This window comes from Symphalangus syndactylus, chromosome 12 (genome assembly GCF_028878055.3).
Source record: "Symphalangus syndactylus isolate Jambi chromosome 12, NHGRI_mSymSyn1-v2.1_pri, whole genome shotgun sequence".
Taxonomy (NCBI): Eukaryota; Metazoa; Chordata; class Mammalia; order Primates; family Hylobatidae; genus Symphalangus; species Symphalangus syndactylus.
This window is the reverse complement of record NC_072441.2, coordinates 81,967,678-81,993,292: the sequence shown is the minus strand read 5'-3', so window position 1 is coordinate 81,993,292 and position 25,615 is coordinate 81,967,678. Positions and strand designations below refer to the sequence as shown.

Genomic DNA, 25,615 nt, shown 5'->3' with positions numbered 1-25,615 from the left:
GGGTAGAGGGGTGTGAAAAAAGGTGTGTATCCCTTTAACAAGGGCCCAACCCCAGGGCCAAGTCAAGAGGGAGCTCAGCCACTATCTCCCCACCGAGCCAGCTCAGCGGGCAGGGCTGGGAGGGAGTGGGACAGATTCTGGGAGTGCAGCGGGGAGGAGTCCCGGCTGGGCTGAGCGCAGGGAGCTGCTTGGCAGTGCCAGAGCCCAGGCCCCAGAGCGCTGCTGGAGAGGAGGCAGACCGAGGCAGCAGGTGAGCACCCCAGGCCCGGCCTGGGAGGTCTGCGGCTGCTGGAGGGCCCCACAGTATTGGGAGGCCAGGAGAAGGGGCAGTGAAGGGGGCCTGGGGAGAGGGGCCTGCCAGAGACCAGGCAGGAAGATTTTGGTAATTATTAACTTTCCCCCACAGGCCAGTTTGGGAATGGGGAGTCCTGGGGAGTTGGGGGCTGGGTGAGGCCTTTAGAGGGATGGATGGGGTGGTGAGACCCCCTCCCTACCGCAGCAGCTGACAGAGATCCTCTCCAGGGGCAGAGCATTTGGAAGCTTTGACCACAGCTACTTGATCCTCCCCAAAAGGAGAGGACAAATGCATGTTGGTCTGGGTTGGGGGTGGTCAGAGCTTGGACACAGGCCTTGCTGGGCTCTGGGAGCTGTGTCCTGGGAGAGGCGATGGGGTCCAGAAGGAACCAGGCAGGTTCCAGAGAGCCTGAGATTCCGAGAAAAAGAGGCAGGGGCTGAAGTGGCGTCTCCTCTACCTCACGACCCACTGTGTTCCAGGAGCTGTTCCTTGAGAGGGATGATGAGATCTGGGAGGAAACTGAGTGAGGCTGTGGGGAGCCTGTGAGCTCCCTGGGAGAGGGAAAGATAGAGGGAGAGGGGCTGAACCTCGGCAGCTTCTCCACCTCAGGACCCAGGCAGGCCCCGGCTTGAGTTGCTTTTCTTGGCAGAGCCACCTGCACTATGGGAGCCTTCCCCTGCCCAGCCCAGTGGGGATGGTGGGGAGGGCAGAGGTGCTGGGGAGCCGGCTCTGCCTTTCCCCACATTCTAGTGAGTGTTGGTGAGGCTGGGGCAGCTGTGTGTGTGTTGGGGGAGGCGGGGGCAAGATCCACACCGAACTCCTCCAACTTCACTTGCCTGGAAAATTTCAGAGGCTGGCTTCTTGCTCCAAGAGCTGAAGTGAGTGGAAGGGTGACGGGTTACCCAAGCAGAGGGGATCAGGAATGGCCAAGGTCCTTACTCTGTGTGTATGTGTGTGTGTGTGAGAGAGAGAGTTAGATGCAGAGTCCCGTGAGGATGGTGAGGGGTGAGGCAGGGGGGTTACCTCACAACCCAAGCAGGCCCCACTATGCTCTGGGAGCTGTTCCTGGAGAGGGCCTTGTGGAACTGGAGAAAGAACACAGGAAGGAGCAGAGAATGGAACAGCTGAGGCTGGAGAAATTTCATTTGAAACAGCCTTGCTGACAGAGGTGGCATTGTCAGCCCAGTTTGGATGGCACCTTCCCTATATATCGAAGGCAGAGAGGACAAATGAGTAAATGAAAAAGGGAATGAATGAATGAATGTGCAAGAGAGTGAATGAATTATTGAATGAGCAAGTGAATGAATGAGAGTGAATAAACGAGCCAATAAATGAATGAGTAAGCAAAGTCATGGTGCCTAAGTGAGCAAATGAATTCCAGGTAATGGAAGGGGCACAGAGAATCCATACTTAGGCTTGACAGTGGGCTAGGCTCTGGAGAGAACAGTGACCAGGAGGGACAGGAGTCTAGGGACACATCCCAACACTTGGAAAAAACTTAAGACTCTAGAGGTGTGTGGGGGGTGAGAAGAGAAGGTGGACTTAGGAGGGTGTGGTGGATGTTTGGAGCTCCAGATGGAAGGAGCCTGGGGATGCTGGGGGTGGTTAGGAGGCATTGGGAGGGCGTGGAGCCCAGAACCTGGGGGTGGGAGGGTGGGGCTGGAGTGGCTGGGATCCAGGGGCATGGTGTCAGGGCAATTTGGGCTTTTGGAGAAGTCAGCAAGCTGGGCTGAGGTGGGCGGGGTGGGGGTGGGAGACTGCTTGTTGCTCAATGATGAATCAGCCAAGGGGAAGACAATGAGAACATTGGGGTAGGGCTGGAGGCCTGAGGTGAGAGGGCCCATTGGAGGACACGTGGTCCTACCGTTCCCACATTTCTGGAAGGCTCCTGTGTACACTGTCCACTCAGGCCAGGATCTACCTGTGGCAGGGCCAATGCAGGAACGACCTCCTGCTTGACCTTTCTAGGAAGCGGCTGATGGGATAGAACATCTGCCCCACCCCTGAACCAGGAGACCGGGGGCCTGGCTGGTGGGGGAATGGGGCAGGCGGGAGGAGCAGGTGGCCTGTGGGATGGGTGGGGTGGCAGATCCTGTCTCCTGGCCTCCAGGGGAGGGAGGCAGAGGAGGGTAACAATCCCTGCCTGCCTGCTACCCTATCCTTCCTTCAGAAAAAGCTCCAGAAAAGCACTTGTCAGATGGTTATCTCCAGCACTGTCCATTTTACCAAAGGTGGGGAGTGTGGGGAGCGGGTGGATTCCTGGGAGGAGGGGCTGGGAGCCGAAGCCCTGAGGCGCTGGAGCTCCCGCTCTGGGTCTCCCAGTCCTCCTGGGAGCAGGTGGCAGTCATCTCTGGGGCTCATCTGTGTCTTGTCCACTTAGCTGCTGCTGGAGGCCAAGCAGGGGTTGAGTCATGGTATTGAGGAAGGCCAGGAGGAGATAGCTCAGAGAAATGACTCCAAGAAGGCAGGTGGTGGGAGAGGTGCGCTGGCCTGTGGGGAGAGTGGCAGAGGGAGGTGCACCACCCATTTCCTTCCCTCTTCCTCTCCCTGACCGTTTCCCACAAGATCCCTCATTCAGGGAACAAGGATTGGGATGGTTAAGTGTGGGGAGTTTCTCTGAATTATCTTCCCACTTCCAAGGCTTGGTTGGGAGTGGACTTGGCACAGTCCTTCCAGAAATGGGCACGGTTTTCAGAATCACCTGGAACACTGGTCATGAGCCCAAGCCACCTCTAACCCAAGGGCAGCACAGCGGACAGACCATAGGTTGAACAATGGTCTTCCTCTTCAACTGTAAATGTTAAAGTGTTTCTATGAAAGTCTTACAGCGGTATAGACATGGAACCACCCAGTTACACACTTAAATAAAAGAATATGGGAAAGCGTGTGGCTTCCTGCCATCCTGGCACTGTGCTCCATCCTCCCAGCCAAGGACCAGAGGGTTTGGGCAGGCGGAGGAGGGGAGACAAGGGCAGGATTTCCCTTCAGAGAAGCCGCAGCCTGACTCTTCCTCTCAACTCTCCTTCCTTCTTGCTACCTGGCCTGTTCCCTCCTGATCCCACCCTTCCTTCAGAAGAGGCTTCATGAAAGAAAAAGCTTAAAAGGTGGTCAGAGACCTGCAATACCTGTTATCAGGGCTGGAAGGAGGTGGAATATTTATAGAACGTGTACCTTGAGCAAGGCACTAGATCAGGCAATGTGGGCTGGAGAGATGCAGAGATTAAAAGCAGGGGGTTGTGTATATCCAGGATTAAAAAAACTGTCTTAAAGTCTGAGTCCTGCCGTTTGGTTCAGAAAATACATTGGCCATGTGTAAGAAAAACTATGCTTGTCTCAAGGAACAAGACAGGACCCAGAAAGACACTGTGGCCTCACCAGTTAGTGGGCCCCAGCCAGTGCTAGCTGAGTGGTGATGACAGACACGTCTGTGGGAGTCAGGGAGGATGGCGCCCAGGGCAGGGGTCAAGGCGGGCTTCCTTCGGAGGCGTGGCTTGGGCGGGGCCAGAGTGATTGGCAGGCTGGCTGGAGAGGGCAGGGCAGCCGGCATGGCAGTAGGAATGGCCACAAGGGGCCAACGGAAAGCAGGTGACAGGACAGGAGGCTGTGGTGGGGCCTGACCGAGCAGCCTTTCCTTCCAAATCTGACTGTGGCTTGCTCAGGCCCCTATGGTGGCTGTGACCCTGTTTTGTCCATCTCCTTTCACCAGGACCCACCGGGTGAGGGTGGCTGGAGCACATTCCTGGGCTTGGAGGTGGGAAGGGAGTCTGATTTGCCTGGGGTTGATGTGGGGGGGCTCTGGGCATGGGCTGTGACTCACAGAGTGGATCCAGATCCGCCTGCTCCCCTCATATCCTGTTATTCAGAAGGCCGTATCCGCTTAGAAAGTGTCTTTTGTCCTGGGGTAAGAGGGTGACGCATGTGCCCTCTGGCAGTCTGCTGCTGTGTCCAGAGTCCGACTCCAGCTGGGCTGTAACTGGGCTTGGCCCCACCTTAGGTAACGAGGTGTGGGTGGGGGTATTCCTGGGTCCCGCTGTGTATTTAGGGATGGGCATAAGGGAGGAGAGGCTAGCAGGGTGTGGCAGGGTGTGTTGGGAGAGCTGCACAAAATCTGATCCAATTGATCTGGACCTTGTCCTTTCCCAAAAAGGTCAGCCGGGTTCTGAGACCCAGGACTCACTGCCCTGGAGCCCGGCAAGGGACTGGGGAAGGCCTACGTCTTCCTTTCTGCTTTGTTGCCTCGGGCTGGGGTCTCAGCCAGTCCTGGGAGTGGGAGGCAGTAGCCTCTGCCCCTAACCTCCATGGCTCATCTCAGCTGTCCCAGCCATGCTTGGCCCCAGGCGAGGTGGGCCAGCTGTGGAGCAGGGTGGGAGAACAGGTGGACTCTTCTCTTCCCATGAGAGCCTCTTGCCCCGTAGGGCTCTGACACTAGGGATCTTGCTCCCTAGGGCTGGGATCTGGTGCCTGGGGCTAGGGCAGGGCCTGGAGAACCTGTTGAGGCGGTTGAGCTGGGGAGCACCTGGATTAGAGGAGCCGCATAGTTCTCATTCCAGGGCTTACTCTCCCCCACCCACACTGTTCCCCTTTTCCTGCCACCTTCTTCTCCAGGGACCAGAAGCAAGGGAGGAGGAGGGACCCAGGGCCTAGGGTGGGCGTGGAGGAGGAGGTATGGCCTGTGGGGGTCTCTTCTCATCTCCCCTCCTCCTGGTGTCCAGGCCCCGCCAGCAGGCGAAGCAGGGAGATGTCAGACTGCTACACGGAGCTGGAGAAGGCAGTCATTGTCCTGGTGGAAAACTTCTACAAATATGTGTCTAAGTACAGCCTGGTCAAGAACAAGATCAGCAAGAGCAGCTTCCGTGAGATGCTCCAGAAAGAGCTGAACCACATGCTGTCGGTAAGGCCTCTCACCCAAGCGTCTTGCCTCCCTCTCCCCTTCCCTCCCCTGCAAGCCTCTGGCCTCTGAGGGTGTCTTTCTCTGCTGAGGCCTCTATCCTTCCAGTGACCCCCTAACTCCAGAGTCTCCTACACCCCCAGGCCTCTGTCTTCTCAGGATGCTCAGGCCTAGACAGTGAGGGCTATATTTGCATTTCCCAAGGGAAGCAGCTGTCCAGGCCAGATCCTGGGTCTCTGCCTAGGGTCCTGCCTGGAGTCGCTCTGGGGCTTCCGCCGTCAGCATTGCTGACCCCTGCTTCCTCCCCAGGACACAGGGAACCGGAAGGCTGCGGATAAGCTCATCCAGAACCTGGATGCCAATCATGATGGGCGTATCAGCTTCGACGAGTACTGGACCTTGATAGGCGGCATCACCGGCCCCATCGCCAAACTCATCCGTGAGCAAGAGCAGCAGAGCAGCAGCTAGAGACCCCTTTGGCCACACCTTCCAGGCACTGGCCTGATGCCCTGCCCTGGTGCTCTCCCCAGGCTCCCTCCTCAGCCTCCTGCCCACCCAGGGCCCTTTACTCTCTTCTCCCTCCAGACCTTCCTCTGACCCTTGCTGAACTGGGGTCCCTTTGTGAGTGTCTCAGTCTAGGGGTACCTCCCTCCCTGGGGGGGTCTCAGCCCCTGGAGTCAGCAGGCCCTTGGGGCCCCTCTGTGAGATCTCAATGCTGTCTGGGGACCCTAAGAGTTTTCTCACCTGTTCAGTCTCATCTAACCTTCCAATGTCTGATGTTCCTGCTCAATTCCTGCCTGATTCTGGGTCCGTCCTGACCTCCAGACGTCAGTTTGGTGCTTGAGGTCTCCCTGCTCTTGGTGGCAGTGGCAGCAGCAGCAGCAGCAGCAGCAGAGACCTCTCCACTTTCCCTTAGCCCCTCTGCTGGGTAGAGAGGTACTTTCAGGGACTTCCCTCCAGCTGCCTCTTCATCTGGGAATGAGCTAAGCAAGGCTGAGCCTCCTCCTGTTGCTTGAAATAATGGTGATATAAAGGCCGGATTTGGAGTTTGTATCCCCTGGTCCCTCTGGGATGCTCATTAAAACCTTCCCACCCCTTGGAAACGTTTTATGCTTCGGTGGTCTTAGCCCTTGGGCCCTGTGACAAGAGAGAATCTCACAGAAGAACCTCAAAGGCAGAGCAAGAATGGAGCCGGAACTCCTGAATTCCAACAGGCACTGTCAGCTGTGGGCCAGCAGCTCCCTCTATCCTCCTCCATGAAGGGCCAAAGGCCTTAGGTCACCATTTCTGGGCCTTTTTAGCCCAGACTCAGACTCAAATTCAACTTCTAGGCCACAATAAGTCCCATTTAGTCCTCACTGCAATTCCACAAGAGAGGGACCATGACCCTTAGTCTTTTTTTTTTTTTTTTGGAGCGGAGAGTTTAATAGGCAAGAAGGGGCAAGAAGGAAGGGAGAAGGAAGAAGCTCCCGTGTACAGAGGCAGAGGGACGGAGGCCCCAAAGCTGAGAGAGGGAACCCCACCTGCCACAGATACCATCTAGGTATATATACAGAGGCTGGAGGAGGAGGTGTCTGATTTGCATAGGGCTCAGGGGATTGGTTTGACTATGCATGTCATTCATGTAGCCCTCGGAAAAAGCTGGCCCTCCCACCCTAGCCTTTTTTTTTTTTTTTTTTTTTTTGATATGGAGTTTCACTCTTGTTGCCCAGGCTGGAGTGCAATGGTGTGCAATCTCGGCTCACCGCAAGCTCCTCCTCCCGGGTTCAAGCGATTCTCCTGCCTCAGACTCCTGAGTAGCTGAGAATACAGGCATGTGCCACAACACCCAGCTAATTTTTTTTGTATTTTAGCAGAGACGGGGTTTCTCCACGTTGGTCAGGCTGGTCTGAAACTCCTGACCTCAGGTGATCCGCCCGCCTCGGCCTCCCAAAGTGTTGGGATTACAGGCATGAGCCACCACACCTGGCCCCACCCTAGCCTTTTAATATGCAAATGCAGGTCTACACTCCTGGGGATACGGGAGGGCAGCCACATTGCCAGGAACATGTGGGGAAAGGGCAAGAAGGCCAGGGGAATCACCATGTTTGGGTGGACCCAGTTTCTAAGGGTTTGCATTTGCATATCAAAGGTTGCCAACCTGGCTCTAAGAGCCAGGGCTTTACAAGAAACTTTTCTGGAGATGCTTTAAAAAAATGAAAACTCCAGCCCGACCAACATGGAGAAACCCCGTCTCTACTAAAAATACAAAATTAGCTGGGTGTGGTGGCACATGCCTGTAATCCCAGCTACTCGGGAGGCTGAGGCCGGAGAATCGCTTGAACCCAGGAGGCGGAAGTTGTGGTGAGCCAAGATTGCACCATTTCACTCCAGCCTGGGCGACAAGAGCGAAACTCCGTCTAAAAAAAAAAAAAAAAGGAAAAAGAAAGAAAACTTCCCAAGGACCCAAGGACCCCTTTTCCTCTCTATCTGCCTAAAATAATTTCTTAATAACTCCTACAACATTCCCCCCCTGTGGAGATGCCACACTAACTGCTGTTAGGGGGTTTTGGGTGACGACTCCTTCTGGATACTTCTTGTTGCAAAGGGGCGTTGAATGGGGAACAGCAGCTAGGACTCCTCCTGGGGTCAATCTAAGGGTCCTCAGAAGAATGGCGTGTCCATGTGTGGTTCTGCTTACAGCACCATTTGGAGTTTGATTGCTTCTAGATGAGAAGAAACAATTTGAGTTATAGTATTGTGTATACAGGGTCCAAATATCAATACAAGACACATAAGCAAGAGAGGGCTTAATAAAGGGGTTAACCAATTCCATAAAGAAGACTGGAATTTATTAAAGAGGGATTGTAGCCTCTCGGGGATCAATAATTTTGATTTGATTTTTAAGTACTTGTAGATTTTCCTTTACTTTACTAGAGGTGTTAATCCAAAAGCAGCATGTTTCATTTAAAACTGCATCACTAAACCCAATAAAAAGTCCTAGCAGATTCAGTGATAGTAAAACTTTTATGCTTCCTTTTCGTTAGTAACTATTATCCCTGCTCTAAGGATAATGATTAAGCAAAATATGACAGCAATGGAAACTCTCTGTTTAATATTTCAGTTAGAAGGTGCCACCATATATAATGCTATTGAAATAATAGAGTGAGTATAGCGATTTCCGTAAGTGTGATGTGGTAGATAATTTCCATCTAAACTTTTACCTGTCAAGATATAGAATTCCCCTTTGAGGGTCTATGAAGTTCCTTGGTTTTATTTTCCTAAACGAAGAAACCTCTGGGTTATGGGCACCCTACTCAATTTTATTACCTGGTAGAGCAGAATAATTGCCCAGAACTAATATATTGATTCAGATTTTATATTACCCATCCCTTATCTTTTCTTCCAAGCTGCAGAAGATCACTGCTTGATTCACAGGAATAAGCAGGGTTAGTCTAAAATGTAGGCGAAAAGCTTGAAAACAATGAGACTAGGACTTAATGACGAATGTATGATAAGCTTTGGAGCACAATTTTTCTCTCTAGTCCTCATTTTTGGTAAAAACAAATTATGAATAAACTGTAGTCTTATACTTGCCCTGATTATTTGCATAAAGTGCAGCAAGAATGGTTATTTCTACACAGGCCTTTTGATTGGCTTTGATGAAACTCTGTTTCACAAGGAATTTCAGATAAGACTATTAAAGCCTAAAGTTTGTATTTGAGGATGCAAACCTCAAATACCTGTTAGTTGGGTGATCCTCTCCTCTTGAGGTCCCGAGATCAACTCGGAGCTCCCAGACCTGTTAAAAAATGACATTCTTTACTGACCACAGGTTAGGAACCCTGTCCAGAGACTGTGTAGACAAGGTATGAGGCCAGTTCTCCCGAAGGGGCTTTTATTGGCTCTGCATGTCAAGCTTGATTCAGATAGTTTCCAAATTCTAGAGGAACCAGGCAGAGAAATGAACATGCTCCAAATTTTGTTCATAGGAGTACACCTTACTCAATTATTAAACACCATAAATAGCTTAAAGTAAGTTTCCTTGACTCAGTCTGATGAATGAATTTCCTTTCCTGGCCAACGCACTAAAATGATAAAGCTCTGATGAGTGGAGGAACACCAGGGTTCTTGGTCCTCATGCCGGTTTAGATAAGACGACATGGACACACGTGGAGTGGTTTTAAGGGGTGGAGAGTTTAATAGGCAAGAGGGACAAGAAGGAAGGGAGAAGCAAGAAGCTGCCCTATACAGAAACAGAGGGAGGGGGGCTCCAAAGCCAAGAGAGGCAACCCCCATGACCCTTAGTCTTGAGCCATGAGTGGCACTGAGGCTCTGAATTCTCATTAGTAGACTATCCCGATACAGAGAGAAGTTGTGGGATGGAGAAGTAGAGGTGCAAGGAAGAAGGAGTGTGGGAGGCCAGGTGGAATGGAAGCCATGACTTGCAGCTGCTGGAGGGGACATTGCCAGTTCCTTGGTTTCTACCCTGCTCTTGCACTGAGGGAGAAGTAGGAAACCCACCCTGCAGAACTGGGCATCAGCAGTTTTTAAATGGGAACAGCTTAAGACTTTCCAAAAGACGCACAGGCACAATAGTTTTACTGGCATCCACTTACAGATCCTCAGCCTTCTAAAATTGATCTGCCCTGGAACAGGGTGGCACTCAAGGTGTTGTACTGTTCCTTCTTTCCCACCCCCAGTAGCTGGGATTACAGGCTGGCACCACCACACTCAGCTAATTTTTGTACTTTTAGTAGAGAAGGGGTTTCACTATGTTAGCCAGTCTGGTCTCAAACTCCTGGCCTCAAGAGATCTACCTGCCTCAGCCTCCCAAAGTGCTGGGGTTACAGGCGTGAGCTACCGTGCCCGGCCTACTATACTACCTTGACTGAATGATAAAGAATGAGTTAACATGTTTTGTTGGGGGGGGGGGTGGTTCTATCTATCTATCTATCTATCTATCTATCTATCTATCTATCTATCATCTATCTATCTATCTATCTATCTATCTATCTATCTATCTATCGATCCATCCATCTATGTATCTATCAATCTATCATCTATTTATCTACCTACCTATTTACCTATCTGCTATCTATCTATCTATCTATCATCTATCTATCTATCTATCTATCTATCTATCTATCTATCTATCGATCCATCCATCTATGTATCTATCAATCTATCATCTATTTATCTACCTACCTATTTACCTATCTGCTATCTATCTATCTATCTATCTATCTATCATCTATCATCTATCTATATCTGTCACTATCTGTCAACTGGTAAAAAAGACATAAATTTACTCTCTTTTTTTAGTGTGCATTACAGTATTGTTAACTGTATATACATTGTACAATAGATCTCTAGAACTTTTTCATCTTGCACGACTGTAACCCTATACCCTTTGAACAACAACTGTTTCTCCCTCCCCACAGTGAATACAATGTTACTTTTTGTTTCTTTTCTTTTCTTTCTTTCTTTCTTTTTTTTTTTTTTTTGAGACAGATCTTGCTCTGTCACCCAGGCTGGAGTGCAGTGGCACGATCTTGGCTCACTGCAATCTCGACCTCCCTTGTTCAGGTGATTCTCCTGTCTCAGCCTCCCGAGTAGCTGGGACTCCAGGTGTATGCCACTATGCCCAGCTAATTTTTGTATTTTTAGTAGGGATAGGGTTTTACCATGTTGGCCAGGCTGGTCTGGAACTCCTGACCTCAAGTGATCCATCTGTTTTGGCCTCCCAAAGTGTTGGGATTGCAGGTGTGAGCCACTGTGCCCGGCTATTCTTTTTTACTTATTTCTGCTCTAAACTTTATTATTTCCTTTCTTCTGCTAACTTTGAGATTAGTTTATTCTTCTTTTTCTAGTTCCTCAAACTGTAAAGTTAGGTTGTCAGTCTGAGATCTTTCTTCTTTTTCTTTTTCTTTTTTTTTGTTTTGTTTTTTGAGATGGAGTCTTGCTCTGTCGCCTAGGTTGGACAACAGTGGCACGATCTCAGCTCACTGCAACCTCCGCCTCCCAGGTTCAAGCAATTCTTGTGCCTCAGCCTCCCGAGTAGCTGGGACTACAGGCACGCGCCACAAGGCCCAGCTAAGTTTTTGTATTTTTAGTAGAGACAAGGTTTTACCATGTTGCCAGTCTGGTCTCCTGACTTCAGGTGATCCGCCCACTCAGCCTCCCAGACTGCTGGGATTACAGGTGTGAGCCACTGTGCTCAGCCATCTTTCTTTTCTTTAAATTTAGCATTTACCACTATAAACTTCCCTCTTTATACTACTTTTGCTGCATCTCATAAGTGTTGGCATGTTGTGTTTTTGTTTTTATTTTCTCATTTTTTTTTTTTTTTTTTGAGATGGAGTCTTGCTCTGTCTCCCAGGCTGGAGTGCAGTGGTGCGATCTTGGCTCAGTATGAGCTCCACCTCCCAGGTTCACACCATTCTCCTGCCTCAGCCTCCCGAGTAGCTGGGACTACAGGCGCCCGCCACCACGCCCGGCTAATTTTTTTGTATTTTTTTTAGTAGAGACGAGGTTTCACCGTGTGGCTAATTTTTTTGTATTTTTTTTTAGTAGAGACGGGGTTTCACCGTGTTAGCCAGGATGGTCTCGATCTCCTGACCTCGTGATCCACCTGCCTCGGCCTCCCAAAGTGCTGGGATTACAGGCATGAGCTACCGTGCCCGGCCTTTCTCAAGATACTTTATAATTTCCCTTGTGGTTTCTTCTTTGACCCACTGGTTGTTCAAGAGTGTGTTGTGCAATTTCCACATATTTGTGAGTTTTCCAGTTTTCCTACTCTTATTGATTTCTAGTTTGATTTCATTGTGATCATAAAAAATACTTGGCATAATTTCAGTCTTCTTAAATTCGTTGTTTTACTGTGTGACCTAACATGTGCTCTCTCCTGGAAAATATTAAGTGTGTGTTTAGAAAGAATGTGTATTGGGATGCTATCAGGTGGAGTATTCTTTTTTTTTTCTTTTTTCTTTTTTGAGATGGAGACTCGCTCTGTCGCCCAGGCTTGGAGTGCAGTGGTGCGATACTGCAACCTGCGCCTCCCAGGTTCACGCCATTCTCTTGCCTCAGCCTCCTGAGTAGCACCTGCCACCATGCCCGGCTAGTTTTTTTGTATTTTTCTTAGTAGAGATGGGGTTTCACCGTGTTAGCCAGGATGGTCTTTATCTCCTGACCTCGTGATCCGCCTGCCTCGGCCTCCCAGAGTGCTGGGATTACAGGTATGAACCACCACGCCCGGCCATCAGGTGGAGTATTCTATATATACTCTTAGGGACAATTGGTCTATAATGTTGTTTAGGCTCTCTGTTTCCTTATTGATCTCCTGTCTGGTTGTTCTGTCATACATATATATTTTAAATGGATGATGGAGGCCAGGTGCAGTGGCTCATGCCTGTAATCCCAGCACTTTGGGAAGTTGAGGTGGGCAGATCACCTGAGGTCAGGAGTTTGAGACCAGACTGGCCAGCATGTTGAAACCCCATCTCTGCTAAAAAATATAAATACTAGCTGGGTGTGATGGCACATGCCTGTAATTCCAGCTACTCAGGAGGCTGAGACAAGAGACACTTGAACCTGGAAGGCAGAGGTTGTAGCGAGCCGAGATCGCGCCACTGCACTCCAGCCTGGGCAAAAGAGTGAGACTGTGTCTCAAAAAATAAGTGAGTAATTAAATAAATAAATGGATGGTGGAGGGTATCAAGTCATTGCAATATTTAGATTTAATTGAACACATATTTAGAGCAGAATCTTAGCGGTTTTATTTTAAAATGTTACAATATGTAAAACACTTCAGAAACTGCACACTGGGCAATGATTTAAGCATGATGAAAAATCTTAGCTGTCAACCTGAAAAATGTGCAAGCCAGTACATAGTTTAAGAAATTCCTTTAGGGCTGAGGAAAAGAACAATTCCTTTAGGGAGTACAGAAACAAACCTTGTGAAGACAGACTACTGCTTTAGGGAACAGCAGGGTCACCAGCAATGCAGAGTAGGTGCTACCTAGGAAGGCTTCCTAGAGGAGGCGTGAGCTGGGCTGGAACAGAAGGCAGGAGAGGGGCAGGCCTGGAGGGGGTGAGGAGGAAAAAGGCAAAGAGCCTTCTAGAAGACAGAGCAAGGATGATGGTGCCAAGGCCTTGTGGTGGTGAAGGAGGTGGATCCTTGAAGCCCAGGGGATGGGGGATCTCCTGGAAAATCCTGGAGGCAATTCAAGATAGAGCTGCCCTTCCTGCCTCCTCTCTCATTTTCCAGTCCTCAATACTGTGCCTGCTCCCTCTCACCCCACTCAGCATTCCCATCTTTCCTTCCAAAGGGAAAAGGGGTCAGATGTGGTTGCTCACGCCTGTAATCCCAGCACTTTGGGAGGCTGAGGCAGGCAGATTGCAGGCAGATTGTCAGGAGTTCAAGATCAGTCTGGCCAAGATGTTGAAACCCTGTCTCTACTAAAAATACAAAAAATTAGCTGGGCATGGTGGTGCACACCTGTAGTCCTAGCTACTCAGGAGGCCAAGACAGGAGAATCGCTTGAACCTGGGAGTTGGAGCTTGCAGTGAGCCAAGATCGCACCATTGCACTCCAGCCTGGGCGACAGAGCGAGACTCCGTCTCAAAATAAATAAATAAATAAATAAATAAAAAATAAATAAATAAAAAGAGTTGGAAACTGGGGAGAGAGGGCAATATTATCTCTGTATCAGAGACAAGACAGAGACTTTCTTAGGAGGGGTGAGGGAACAGCTGCAGGCTGTTTGGGCCAGCCCCATCTCTGTCCCCAGGAACACTTCTGCTTCCTTGAGAGAAGATGGGCTTTGCTCCCCTCACTGCCCGCAGTACTTGGATGAAACCAGCCCTTCCACCCTACCAAGACTGTAGGACAGCTGGCAGGAAGTGAGTATGTGTGTGATGCTAATTAGAAGCCTGTTGCTAGGGGGTTTAAGGGCTCTGGGGAGAAAGCTGAACTTCAGAGGAGGTCAGAGGACTGTAACAGCAGGCAGAGCTTTGGCTTCAGAGCCTGGAGCCAGAGAGATCCCAAAGGAGAAAAAGCAGCCACTGGAGGGTCAGTGGGCTCAGCCTGTGGCCTCCCTCGGGACTGCTGGGGCAAGAGAAGGGCATGCCTCCCTTACCCAGGAGCTGTGAACCAGGTGCCTCCCTGAGCATATCAGGAGAGAGAAGGGCCAGAAGCAGGTCTCTGTGGGGCCTCACAGTGGAGCTGAGAAGGCCTTTCCTCTGTCTGGGGTCCAGTGCTGGCCTGGCCCAGTGTCTAACCCTCTTGGGACTGAAGAGGTGGGTGCCCCATAAGTTGCGCCTGTCAAACCCATCTGTAGCAGACCTGTCATTGTTTTTTATTTTTGAGACAGGGTCTTGCTCTGTTGCCCAGGCTGGAGTAGGGGTGTGATTATGGCTCACTGCAGCCTCGACTTCCTCAGTTCAAGCAATCCTCCTACCTCAGCCTCCTGAATGGCTAGGAGTACAGGTGCAGGGTCAACATGCCTGGCTAATTTTCAAAAGTTTTCTGTAGAGATGATGTCTCTTTATGTTGGCCAGGCTGGTCTTGAATTCCTGGGCTCAAGTGATCTTCCTACCTTGGCCTTCTGAAGTGCTGGGATTATAGGTGTGAGCTACCGCAACTGGCCTCAGATCTATCATTCTTTAGCGTGAGAGCCTAGCTCATTTTGTCACATAGGGTAAGAAACCTGGCCGGGCACGGTGGCTCACGCTTGTAATCCGAGCACTTTGGGAGGCCGAGGCGGGCGGATCATGAGGTCAGGAGAAGGAGACCACGGTGAAACCCCATCTCTACTAAAAAAATACAAAAAATTAGCCGGGCGTGGTGGCGGGCGCCTGTGGTCCCAGCTACTCGGAGAGGCTGAGGCAGGAGAATGGCGTGAACCTGGGAGGCGGAGCTTGCAGTGAGCCGAGATTGCGCCACTGCACTCCAGCCTGGGCGACAGAGCCAGACTCCATCTCAAACAAAAAAAAAAAAAAAAAAGGAAACCTGAAACCATCTCTGTCAACTTTTGTATTTTCTGTAAATTTGGTTTTATTTTACATTTAGATTCCTAGTAAAGTCCCCTTTGAAAAACTACACAATACTTTCTTTGTCCAGTGTTATAAGTGTTGTTTTTGGCTCGGCATGGTGGCTCACACTTGTGAGCTCCCAGCACTTTGGGAGGCTGAGGAGGGAGGATTGTTTGAGCCCAGGAGTTCCAGACCAGCCTGAAAAACATAGTGAGAGTATACACACACACACACACACACACACACAGACACAGGCACACAAAAGTGGATTTCTTTCTTTTCTTTTTTTTTAGAGACAAGGTCTCACTCTGTCACCCAGGCTGGAGTGCAGTGGCATGATCCTAGCTCACCGCAGCCTCAAACTCCCTGGCTCAAACGATCCTCCTGCTTCAGCCTCCCAAAGTGGTGGGATTACAGGTGTGAGCCACTGCACCTGGCAAAAGTTTTTTTTTGAGACAGAGTCTCGCTCTGTCTCTCAGGCTGGAGTGCAGTGGTGTAATGTTGGCTCACTGCAATCTACGCCTCCTGGATTCAAGCAATTCTCCTGCCTCAGCCTCCCAAGTAGCTGGGATTACAGGCACCCGCCAACATACCCGGCTGATTCTTTTGTATTTTTAGTAGAGACGGGGTTTTACCATTATTGGCCAGGCTGGTCTCAAACTCCTGACCTTGTGATCCGCCTGCCTCGGCCTCCCAAAGTGCTGGGATTACAGATGTGAGCCACCATGCCCGGCCTGGCAAAAGTTTTAATGAGCACTTTCACATCCAAGGTGTTTTTGGTCCTCTTGACAACTGCAGTGAGATAAGAATCATGACCCACATTTTACACATGAAGATGTGAAGGTTCAGAGAGGTGATGCGACTCAGCTAAGGACTCACTGCTAGTGACCAGGAGACTTGTGACTCAGACCCCATCTTTTACTAACTCTGTGTGGACTGCCCAAAGGGCAGAGATTCTTGTCTGGTTTTGGCCCCAATAATTATGGAGGACTAAGAATGTCCTCCAGAGGCCCTGAATAGTGGCTGTGTTGTTTCTGCTGCAGACTCATTTATTCATTCAATAAGAATAAAGTACCTTGAGGCCGGGCGTGGTGGCTCACGCCTGTAATCCCAGCACTTTGGGAGGCGGAGGCCGGCAAATCATGAGGGCAGGAGTTTGAGACCAGCCTGGCCAACATGGAGAAATGCCATCTCTACTAAAAAACAAAACAAAACAAAAAACCCCCCCAAAATTAGCTGGGTGTGGTGGCGCAGGCCTGTAATTCCAGCTACTCGGGAGGCTGAGGTGGGCGAATCATTTGAACTCAGGAGGCGGAGGCTGCAGTGAGCCAAGATCGCCCCACTGCACTCCAGCCTGGGCGACAGAGCAAGACTCCATCTCAAAAAAACAAAACAAAACAAAAAAACCAAAAAGAATAAAGTACCTTGTACATGCCAGACACAGTAGATGCTGTAGCAAAAAGAGTAGAAACAGACATGCTTTCTGATTTTATGGGGCTTACAGTTTGGAGGAAAAGTCAGCAGACAGCCACATGGTCACACAAACAAGTGGATAATTACAAATTGAGATAACTTCTGAAGGATCACATTTGTAGGAATTTTTAACAAAGAAACTTGACTTAGCGTTGGTGTGGGAAGATCATTGTGGAGGGTACGCTTGAGCTGAGATCTGAAAGATGAGCGTAAGTTATCCATGCAAAGGGAGCAGGTGAGAGTGGAGTTGAGGAGGAAAAGGACTTTCCAGATAGAGGGTCCATCATGGGCAAAGGCCCTATGGCAGAAGGGAGCATGATGAGTTTGTAACTGAGAGACAGCAGGCATGGCTGAAGCTCAAGAGCAAGGAGGAGAGAGGTACCAGGCAAGGCTGGAGAAGTAGGCAAGGCCTTGGGGGATGCAAAAACCAAGGAATGGTTTTTCTAGTGATGTGAATGTGTGTGTGTGTGTGTGTGTGCTTGTGCATGTGACATAGATTTGCCTTTTGGAAAATTTTACTCAGTCTGCATTATGGAAAAGATCAAGAGGGGCAGAATAGATGCAGGAGGACCAGCTAGGAGGCAAAAAATAACACCTAATATTTATTGAGTACTTACTTTATACCAAGTGCTATTCGGAGTATTTTGCATGTATTAACTCCCTAATCCTTACGACCTTATGAAGTAAGGACTTCCATTATTTTCATTTTACAGATGAGGAAACCAAGGTGCAGAAAAGTTACATAAGTTGCTGGAGATCATAGAACTGATAAGTGGTGGAACCCAGACGCTCTGATTTCAGAGCTTCTGCTCTTTTTTTTTTGAGACGGAGTCTTTCTCTGTCCCCCAGGCTGGAGTGCAGTGGCGCGATCTCGGCTCACTGCAAGCTCCGCCTCCCGGGTTCACGCCATTCTCCTGCCTCAGCCTCCCGAGTAGGTGGGATTACAGGCGCCTGCCACCACGCTTGGCTAATTTTTTGTATTTTTAGTACAGACGGGGTTTCACCGTGTTAGCCAGGATGGTCTCGATCTCCTGACCTCGTGATCTGCCCGCCTCGGCCTCCCAAAGTGCTGGGATTACAGGCTTGAGCCACCGCGCCCGGCCCAGAGCTTCTGCTCTTAATTGCGATTGTCTCCTGAGCACTAGGCTGGTGACAGTGAGGACTCATGCATCATGCATTTAATCAACATGTACTTATGCAGTGGTCACTATGTGCCAGGCACTGTTCTATTTTTTATTTTTTGTTTTTTGAGGCAGAGTCTCACTCTGTTGCCCAGGCTGGAGTGTGGTGGCGTGATCTTGGCTCACTGCAACCTCTGCCTCCTGGGTTCAAGCGATTCTCCTGCCTCAGCCTCCCGAGTAGCTGGGATTACAGGCACCTGCCACCATGCCTGGCTAATTTTTATATTTTTAGTAGAGACAGTGTTTCGCCATGTTGACCAGGCTGGTCTTGAACACCTGACCTCAGATGACCCACCCACCTTGGCCTCCCAAAGTGCTGGGATTACAGTTGTGAGCCACTGTGCCCAGCATTTTTTTTTTTTTTTTTTTAAAGACAGAGTCTTTCTTTGTAACCCAGGCTGGAGTGCAGTGGCACAATTACAGCTCACTGAGGTCTCAACTTCTCAGATTCAGGTGATCCTCCCACCTCAGCCTCCTGAGTAGCTGGGACTACAGGCGTGCTGCCACCACACCCGGCTAATTTTTATTATTATTTTTTTTTTGTAGAGACAGTGTTTTGCCACGTTTCCCAGGCTGTTCTTGACCTCATGGGCTCAAGTGATCTGCCCATCTCGGCCTCCCAAAGTGCTGGGACTACAGGCATGGGCCACCACTCCCAGCCTCAGGCACTGTTCTGTCTCTGCCATCACAGAACTCATAGTCCACTCAGGTGGAGAGATACGATCAGTAAGCAGACAGAGAAATCCTATGGCATATGGAGAAAAACAAAGCAGGAAAGAGGACACTGAGTCCTGAGGAATGGGGCTGGTGGAGAGATGTAACAATGGGATGGATTTGGGAGAAATGTAAGGGGTAAAAAAATCAGGCCTTGATTATCAACCGAATCTGATGGACCAGAGAGAGGAAGGTGTCCAGGCAACTCCCATATATCTGGCTTGTGCAGCCAGAATGGTAGTGCCATTCATTGATATAGGCAATACTGGAAGAGGCCCAGAACCCTTTTTCAGAGTGGGTGGGGAAGGAGGACATGTGGACACTGCAAGTTTAGTTTCATACATCCCTTTGGGAAAGTGATGTGGTGATGACAAAATGGTAGTTGGGGGGTACATGGCAGGTGCTGTGGCTCATGCCTGTAATCCCAGCACTTTGAGAGGCTGAGGCAGGTGGATCACTTGAGGCCAGGAGCTCAAAACCAGCCTGGGCAACATGGTGAAACCACATCTCTACTAAGCACGCACCAGTAATCCCAGCTACTTGGGAAGTTGAGGTGGGAAAATTGCTTGAACCCAGGAGGCAGAAGTTGCAGTGCGCCAAGATCACGCCACTGCACTCCAGCCTGGACGATAGAGTGAGACTCCATCTCAAAAAAAAAAAAAGAAGGATAGTTGGACATCCACATCTAGAGTTCACAGGGGAGGGCTGGATTGGCAATTTGGGAGCCAGAAACATTTAGATAGTAACCTAAGTATTGGGCATGGATGAGCTTGCCCATGGCAAGCATGGAGTGAGAAGAGGGTCTGTCCAAAAGGCACGTCCAAATGCAGACTCCATATGCCCCCTTTGTCCTCAACCTGCTCTTCCCGCTCTGGTTCACTGGTAGCTCTGTTTTCAGCATGGAGCCATTCATTGTTCCTTTCTATATTTCGCATCCCACGCCTTGTCTGTTTTGAAATCCTGCCAGTTCCATCTTCAATACATACCCAGAATTAATCCCTCTTTCCACTTCTACTGCTACCATATTGATCAGAATCATGGTTTTCTCTTACTTAGACATTCCAAGCATCTCCCCTTGGGAACATACTCACCTTATATACTCGTATAGCAGCCAGAATCATTCTTTAAAAATGTGCTTCAGGCTGGGTGCAGTGGCTTACGACTGTAATCCCAGCACTTTGGGAGGCCGAGGTGGATGGATCACTTGAGGTCAGGAGTTCAGGACCAGCTTGGCCAACATGGTGAAACCCCTTCTCTACTAAAACAAAAATTAGCTGGGTGTGGTGGGTGTGCCTGTAATTCCAACTACTCGGGAGGCTGAGGCAGGAGAATCACTTGAACCTGGGAGGTGGAGTTTGTAGTGAGCCGAGATCGTGCCACTGCACTCCAGCCTGGGTGACAGAGCAAGACTCCATCTTGGAAAAAAAAAAAAAGTTATGGAAGTAGATCATAATAAATGTTATTTATCAAAAAAGTACAATTTAAATTATTTTACTTGTAGTTAGCCAAAGGGAAAATGAACAAAATATTGAACTTCAGGTAATTTTTTTTTTTTGAAATGGAGTCTGTCACTCAGGCTGGAGTGCAGTGGCCCGATCTCGGCTCACTGCAACCTCTGCCTCCCGGGTTCAAGCAATCCTCTTGCCTCAGCCTCCTGAGTAGCTGGGATTACAGGTGTCTGCCACCACGCCCAGCTAATTTTTTAAAATACTTTTAGTAGAGACAGGATTTCACCATGTTGGCCAGGCTGGTTTCAAACCCCTGAGCTCAGGTGATCTGCTCACCTCAGCCTCCCAAAGTGCTGGGATTACAGGCATGAGCCACTGTGCCTGGCCCTCACTACAGGTTTTCATTTTAGACAGTGACTCATGAATTCTTCCAGGGGGATGACGAAAATAATACATTTACACTTCCATTTCCCGTACCCCAGTGTAGCACTGTCTGATAGTTATATTTTGTATACAGTATTTACATTCTGTCTTGTAACCGTGATTTCCATGTAAGTTTAGCTTCAGTTCTCTGAATGCGATGCTCACAGACAGAGCGTTTAGCTTGGTTTCTTAATTCCTGCATCCTTAATGTGATTTATTATTAGGTTGGTTGAATTTCAAAGGGCCCTTGTTTTATGTATTCCCTGAGTTGTTTCTTTCAACTTGAGTCTGTTGCTTCTTGGCAGGGAATACAATTCTTGAGTCACTCTTTCTCTCTGAGCCCTGTAACCATCGGTCTACTGTTTGCTGACATTGTGTGTTTCATGGGAAAATCTCAGGGGAACTGGACTCTCCCCCCGATACACAGCTTGCTTTCTGTTCATGGATACTCTTCCTTTTTAAAGATTCTTTTTCTTTTCCTATTATTCTAATGACGAAGTATTTCAAAGGTACAGAAAAGTACAGAAAATAACACAATATCTAATCGTAAGCTTTGTTGTATTTGGACATTTTTCTATATTTGTATTAGATTGCTTTAAATAAATAGGTAAAACTTACAGATCCAGTTAAAGGCCTCTGTATACACTTCCGTATTGTACTTGCACTTTCCACAGCTGTAGTCACTATCCTGAATTGTGTATTTATGATCCCTTTGATTGAAAAATTTTTGCTCGCATGTGCACAAATTTCTAAACAATATATTATTATTATTATTATTTTTTTTTTTTTGAGATGGAGTCTTGTTCTGTTGCCCAGGCTGGAGTGCAGTGGCACAATCTCGGCTCACTGCAACCTCTGCCTCCCAGGTTAAAGTGATTCTCCTGCCTTAGTCTCCCCAAGTAGCTGGGATTACAGGTGCACGCCACCACGCCCAGCTAATTTTTACACAATATATTATTTAGTATTGCACGTTTTTGCACTTTACATAAATGGTATCATAACGTATAAATTCTTCTGCAACTTCCTCTCTTGTTTAAAATAAGATTTTATTTATTTATTTTTTTTTTGGGATGGAGTTTCACTCTTGTTGCCTAGGCTGGAGTGCAATGGCTCGATCTCAGCTCACTGCAACCTCTGTCTCCCAGGTTCAAGCGATTCTCCTGCCTCAGCCTGGGATTACAGGTATGTACCACCTGTAGCTGGGTTTACAGGCATGCACCACCACGCCCCGCTAATTTTATATTTTTAGTAGAGATGGGGTTTCTCCACGTTGGTTAGGCTGGTCTTGAACTCCTGACCTCAGGTGATCCACCCACCTTGGCCTCCCAAAGTGCTGGGATTACAGGCGTGAGCCGCCATGCCTGGCTAAAATAAGAGATCTATTTTAAGATTTATATTGATGGAGTTCATTCATTTTTACTACTCTATCATATTTCATTGTATGAAAATACCCTATTTATCTATAGTCCTATTGATGGACATTGGGCTGTTTTCAGTTTTTTTGGGTGATTTGTTTTAAAACTATTTTATTATCTATTTTTGTTTGTTTGAGACGGACTCTCGCCCTGTTGCCCAGGCTGGAGTACAATGACTCGTTCTTGGCTCACTGCTACCTCTGCCTCCCAGGTTCAAGCGATTCTCCTGCCTCAGCCTCCTGAGTAGCTGAGATTACTGGCGCTAACCACCATGCCCAGCTAATTTTTTGTATATTTAGTAGAGACAAGGTTTCACCATGTTGGCCAGGCTGGTCTCGAACTTCTGACCTCAGGTGATCTGCCAGCCTTGGCCTCTCAAAGTGCTGAGATTACAGGCGTGAGCCACTGCACTTGGCCATTATTATCTATTAATTTAAAAATTTTGTTGCATTGCAGTCAGAAAAACATAATCTGTATAATAATGCAAACTTTTTTTTTTTTTGAGATGGAGTCTCACTCTGTCGCCTAGGCTGGAGTGCAGAGGCGCGATCTCAGCTCACTGCAAGCTCCACCTCCTGGGTTCATGCCATTCTCCTGCCTCAGCCTCCTGAGTAGGTGGGCTACAGGCACCTGCCACCACGGCCTGCTAATTTTTTTTGTATTTTTAGTAGAGATAGGGTTTCACCGTCTTAACCAGGATGGTCTCGATCTCCTGACCTTGTGATCTGCCCCCCTCAGGCTCCCAAAGTGCTGGGATTACAGGCGTGAGACACTGCGCCTGGCTTTTTAAAAATTATTATTTATTTATTTATTTATTTTGAGACAGCGTTTTGCTCTGTTGCCCAGGGTGGAATGCAATGGCCCAATCGTAACTCACTGCAGCCTCGAACTCCTGGGCTCAAGCGATCCTTCTGCTTCAGCTTCCCAAAGTGCTGGGATTATAGGTGTGAGCCAACACATCTGGCCTTAATCTGATAATAGTGAATCTCTGAAATTTTTCAAGGCTTTCTTTGTAGCACCCAACATATTCAATATTACCTGTTACATACATGCTAGAAAAGAATATGCATTTTCTCTTTGTTGGGTGTGAAATTCTGTATACACCAATAGCTTAAGATTTTTTTTTGTTGTTGTTGAGGTGGAGTCTCGTTCTGTCGCCCAGGCTGGAGTGCAGTGGCATGATCTCAGCTCACTGCAACCTCTGCCTCCTGGGTTCAAGTGATCCTCCTGCCTCAGCCTCCTAGTAGCTGGGACTACAGGCGCCCACCACCATGCCCAACTAATTTTTGTATTTTTAGTTAAGATGGGGTTTTGCCATGTTGGCCAGGCTGCTCTCGAACTCCTGACCTCAGGTGATCCGCCCATCTTGGCCTTCCAAAGTTCTGGGATTACAGGCGTGAGCCAGCATGGCCAGCCCAGTAGCTTGAATTTATCAATGATATTATACAGCTATTTTATACCTCTGCTTATTTTTGTCTCCTTGATCAACCGGTTTCAGAGAAAGGTGTGTAATAAATCTCTAACCATAATTACACTTGTCTTAGCCAAAAGGCCGAGAAGCGATCTAACCGTAATTAATCTATTTCTTCCAAAAAACATTTTTTCTTTTTAATTTATTATTATTTTCATTATTATTATTTTTTGAGACGGAGTCTCGCTCTGTCACCCAGGCTGGAGTGCAGTGGCGCAATCTCGGCTCACTGCAAGCTCTGCCTCCCGCGTTCATGCCATTCTCCTGCCTCAGTCTCCTGAGTAGCTGGGACTACAGGTGCCTGCCACCGTGCCTGGCTAATTTTTTGTATTTTTAGTAGAGATGGGGTTTCACTGTGGTCTCGATCTCCTGACCTCATGATCTGCCTGCCTTGGCCACCCAAAGTACTGGGATTACAGGCGTGAGCCACCGCGGCCGGCCTATTATTATTTTTTAATAGAGATGAGGTCCCACTATTCTGCCCAGGCTGGTCTTGGAACTCCTGGGCTCAAGCAATCCTCCCACCTCGGCCTTTCTAAATGCTGGGATTATAGGCATGAGCCACCACACCCAGCCTCAGAAATTTTATCGTTGCTGTTTTATATATTTTGAGGCTATATGAGTAGGTGCTTTTATGTTCCTGGTGTTTGTATTTTCTTGTACTACATCATTCTTTGTCTTTTGCATTTTTCCTCTTGTATCCTCTTTTGTCAAATATTAAAATTACTTCCCTGATTTTTTTTGGTTCATATTTGCTTCATGTATTTTCTTCCTTTTGTTTATTCCTTCTATTCTCTTGTTTAAATATTTGAGAAAGTTTTTGTGTTTTTATTTTTTTTCAGACAGAGTTTTGCTCTTGTTGCCCAGGCTGGAGTACAATGGTGCGATCTTGGCTCACTGCAACCTCTGCCTCCCGGGTTCAAGCGATTCTCCTGCCTCAGCCTCCCGAGTAGCTGGGATTATAGGCATGTGCTATCATGCCTGGCTAATTTTTTTGTATTTTTAGTAGAGATGGGGTTTCTCCATGTTGGTCAGTCTGGTCTCGAACTCCTGACCTCAGGTGAACCACCCGCCTTGGCTTTCCAAAGTGCTGGGATTATAGGCGTGAGCCACTGTGCCCAGCCTGTGATAATGTTTTTTATTTTCAGTGTTTCTCTTGTATGCAACATATTGCTGAACCTTAAAAAGAAACTCAACCCAGGAACGTTTGTCTTTTAAGAAGTGTGTTTACTTTACCCATCTTTATTACAATTACTATAATATTAGGACTTATTCTGCCATTTAATTTTATATTTTTCATGTACTGTGCCTTCTTTGTTGTTTCTTTCCCCACCTTTGTTACTTTCCATTAGATAGAGCCAACATTCTTCTCATGTTTTGAAAACTATACATTCTATTTTCTTGTTAATGTAGTTGCTTTAATTTGACTTTATGCTACTTCATTGAATGATTTTTAATTATTTATATTCTCCCTAATCATAAGGTACCTTTCACAACCTCCTATGCTGTTAGTCTTATCTTTTCCTTCCTCTTTTTTTTTTTTTTTTTTTGAGATGGGGTCTTGCACTGCCTCCCAGGCTGAAGTGCAGTGGTGCGATCTTGGCTCACTGCAACCTCCGCTTCCTGGGTTCAAGCAATTCTGCCTCAGCCTCCCGAGTAGCTGGGATTACAGGTGTGCACCACTGTGCTTCGCTAATTTTTCTATTTTTAGTAGAGATGGGGTTCCACCATGTTGGCCATGGTTGGCCAGGCTGGTCTCGAACTCCTGACCTCGGGTGATCACCTGCCTCGGCCTCCCAAAGTGCTGGGATTACAGGCATGAGTCACTGCACCCAGTCCCTTCCGCTTATTTTCATCATATTCATAGTATCTAGAATTCAGTTTTTTTTTTTGTGTGTGTGTGTAAGTTCCCAACCAATGGCCTTGTCCTTTGAGTACTTTTCCTTCGGCTGATGATAAAAGTTCTGTGTGAAGGTCCTTTTTCTTCAGCTCATCTGTGGGACGGAGTCCAGCTGCAAATATATGCCACAGTAACTAGAGACTCTATTCTCCAACCAATCATTCCATTCTGATTATCTCTCTCTCACTCCACTCTCCTCCACCTCTTCTTTCTCAGACTCTCTCCCCCCTTTAGCTTTTGTTGATATTCAGTTTTATTATGTCATTTAATCACGTTTATTTCCTACATTGCAGGCATCATCCTATCCTCTTGAACTTATTTCTCTCCTTATTGGGATGCTTTGAGAATTTTAAATGTAGGTCTTTGTGTGACAAACATTCTGAGGCTTTTGTA

General features: G+C 48.1%; 1 protein-coding gene across 3 annotated transcripts; it reads left to right on the top strand.

The window, feature by feature from the left end:
- The first annotated feature begins 185 nt into the window (after positions 1-185).
- Positions 186-6,286, top strand: S100A16 (S100 calcium binding protein A16). Of its 3 annotated transcripts, none has more exons than XM_063626579.1 (3): positions 186-250; positions 5,008-5,186; positions 5,493-6,286. In XM_063626579.1, the coding sequence occupies exons 2-3, from the start codon at positions 5,034-5,036 to the stop codon at positions 5,649-5,651; spliced, it is 312 nt and encodes a 103-aa protein (XP_063482649.1). In that variant the 5' UTR covers positions 186-250; positions 5,008-5,033; the 3' UTR covers positions 5,652-6,286. The 3 variants fall into 3 exon arrangements, with proteins under 3 accessions (XP_063482649.1, XP_063482647.1, XP_063482648.1); XM_063626577.1 differs by lacking the exon at positions 186-250 and adding an exon at positions 3,834-4,289; XM_063626578.1 differs by lacking the exon at positions 186-250 and adding an exon at positions 3,875-4,011.
- The last annotated feature ends 19,329 nt before the right edge of the window (positions 6,287-25,615 follow it).

Excerpts from the sequence above, each read along its gene's own strand:
- S100A16 (XM_063626577.1), top strand. The coding sequence starts at position 4,097 with ATGGGCTGTGACTCACAGAGTGGATCCAGATCCGCCTGCTCCCCTCAT. Across the intron at positions 4,290-5,007 it reads TGGGCTTGGCCCCACCTTAG|GCCCCGCCAGCAGGCGAAGC; the intron begins GTAACGAGGTGT and ends CCTGGTGTCCAG. Across the intron at positions 5,187-5,492 it reads AGCTGAACCACATGCTGTCG|GACACAGGGAACCGGAAGGC; the intron begins GTAAGGCCTCTC and ends CTTCCTCCCCAG.